General features: G+C 34.3%; 1 protein-coding gene across 5 annotated transcripts in view; it reads left to right on the forward strand.

Moving 5' to 3' along the window:
* The window catches only part of LOC139954963 (tumor protein D54-like), a 39,846-nt gene extending 38,828 nt beyond the window's left edge, over window positions 1-1,018 (forward strand). For all 5 annotated transcript variants that reach the window (XM_071955004.1, XM_071955003.1, XM_071954999.1 and 2 more), the window contains one exon: window positions 268-1,018. In XM_071955004.1, coding sequence (XP_071811105.1) covers window positions 268-390 — 123 coding nt within the window. In that variant the 3' untranslated portion in view covers window positions 391-1,018. The remainder of the gene's footprint in view (window positions 1-267) is intronic.
* Window positions 1,019-2,552: the final 1,534 nt, after the last annotated feature.

Consider the following 2,552-nt stretch of genomic DNA (forward strand, 5'->3'; position numbering starts at 1 on the left):
ATTTATCTGTTTGAGGGAGCTGTTAATTACTAAGTATCTTTGCCATAATTGATTATTGATAATTATTAAAAGCTTCTTTACTGTATATTCTCATTTAAACAATAAACACACAACCATATGCTCGATAATATTCCCCGATCAGAACAAATTTTGCCGTCTCCGGAGTTTGTTTTATGCCTCCCAAATTTATAATGATTCGTTACCGATACAGCTATTTGCTTTTGTAATTTTTTCCAATGTTTTTATTTTTTTTCACTCTTGATTCAGAGTAAAGTAGTCAGAAATTCCCAAGATGGAGACACCTTTCAAGATGCCCTTAACGAGAGCCCTACAGAAGGGGAAACGATCCGAACCTCCCAGAGCGCTGACAGCATCCCACTTAACTCATAGATGGTACCCCAAAGAAAAAAAAGGGGCATTTCTACTTCATGAATATTTATGAGGTAGCCCGTCGTCGACGGTCTACGTATCGTACGTACGGGGAGAGATGGCTCCTACAAGCTGACATAATAGGTATGAATACATTCATCGATGAATTTAGGTTCGTGCAATTTGAGGAATCTCATCTGGTTTTGACTTTCTACGCAGCTACTGGGAACAGAAATTAAGATTCCACTGTTGGTTTTTATGGAGTTTCATAGTCAAATCTGTATAAAAGCAGAATTCATTATTTCCGATTGTAATTAGCCACTTATTTTCCCTTTTATTGCTTCGTGCTGGACCAACCCTCTAGAATCGATAAAGGGGTCAATGCAATTTCATCCGTTTGTTTAACTTTGTCGTTAAGTGTTTTCTCTGTCGTTGAGATTTTGTCTTACAAATTCAGTTAATCTTTGCATTTTGGAATTATGTGCCAGATATTTCCGGCAGTAGAATAAAATGTCAGTGTTTCAAACTTTGTTTCTATCCAGAGTTTGCCTATACACACAGAAAAATTCTGGTATAGGAAAGAAAAAAAGTATCATAAAACTTCATGAAATTTTAATAGCTATTCAATTTCTTAAATCCCCCCCCTCCCCCCAATAAAAAAAATGTGCAAATTTATTTTTATTAACCACTTTTTTTTTATGAAAAGTGGGAGTAATTACCTTCAGATGGGGACTTCTAACTGTAGATTTCACAATATGTATCTATTAATAGCAGAGTTTTGGACAACCTTAGATCCACCTGAACTAAAAAAAATCAGTTTCATACTTAAAAATGATGAATGGACATTGGACAAAAAAATCTCCATTTTGGGATATTTGTTACTTCAACTACTCTCTATTAACGCAATTTCTTTTCCTATGGTGTTTTTTTTTTTTGGGGGGGGGAGGGGGGTAGATGTACAGTCAAAGGTTATGTCTTTGGTCAAATATGTAATTTATAAAATTAAAGTAGGAAGTGAATTGTTGTTTGTTTTGGCTGGGGGGGTGGGGTTAAATGTTCAGTCAAAGGTTACATGTGTCGTTAATATCTAATTTATAAAATTAAAGTACAAAGTGACTTTTTTTATTTTTTTATTAAATTTCTGAAAAATGATTTATTTCTAACCAAATCCTTCATTATTTGTGTATTTAAAGTGAACATGTTTCAAAATGTTGTAAATGTTGTTGGGAAAAGTTTATCTTGGAACTAAATGTTCCATTAATTATTGAATGTGATTGGCTGTGTGGTTTTCTTCATGTTAAAGCACTGCTTTACTTATGCCTTCAGTAAAAGTCTGTGAAAGAATTAGAAGTAAAACTTGTATGACTTGTTACAGCGATGTACTTCATTTATTCTCTATCGTCAATGGACGGTGTGGCTCGCTAGAAATAAAGGTCAGGTTTGACTAGCAATGTTTCCAGGAACTGTACTACTTGAGGGGTTCCTTTTACAATGTACATATTAATAATCGGAATCAAATCTGTCTAGCCATTCATGTTTGAATTCATTCTGTGGGAGTTTATAATGCCATTCCTGTACTGTATGTACTGTACACTATCTTGATATCATTGGTCGTATACACAGTCATAGTAGATACTAGCTAAATTTTACGGTTATATTCTTTTGATACAAGGACACCAAGGAAGCGTTTAGATGCGGGGCAACTTAATAATCATCCTTGTGCAGTTTATTCTCTTCCCAGCGACACACCAAATAAATATATTGATTTTTAAAAAATGTAGCATTTTGGATGAGGTTAACCTAGATGGGGAGGATGATATGAGAGGACAGAATAGAGTGGTATTAGCATTAGAATCAGATAAATATTAGGAACTGTTCAAACTGTCAGTACAAGTGCTCTGAAGCATGATAAGAGAGCACAGTTTAAAGTGGTATTAGCAATGCAAACAAATTCCCAACTTGGCTTTCAGGTTCATACTTTTAATGTTTATTGCGCCCGTAAAGTCAGATTTCTTCATCAATTATATCAATTTGGTTGAATTAACAGCACCAAATTAGATTCTTCTGATTTTCAAGTACTTACATTTAGCTTCTTCGGTGTACAAGTCCCTATCTTGTTGAACACATACATCTGTTTAAAGATAAAATGCCTTCAAAAGACATTCCTATCAAAACAGTGTGTG

This window comes from Apostichopus japonicus, chromosome 17, assembly GCF_037975245.1.
Source record: "Apostichopus japonicus isolate 1M-3 chromosome 17, ASM3797524v1, whole genome shotgun sequence".
Lineage (NCBI taxonomy): Eukaryota > Metazoa > Echinodermata > Holothuroidea > Aspidochirotida > Stichopodidae > Apostichopus > Apostichopus japonicus.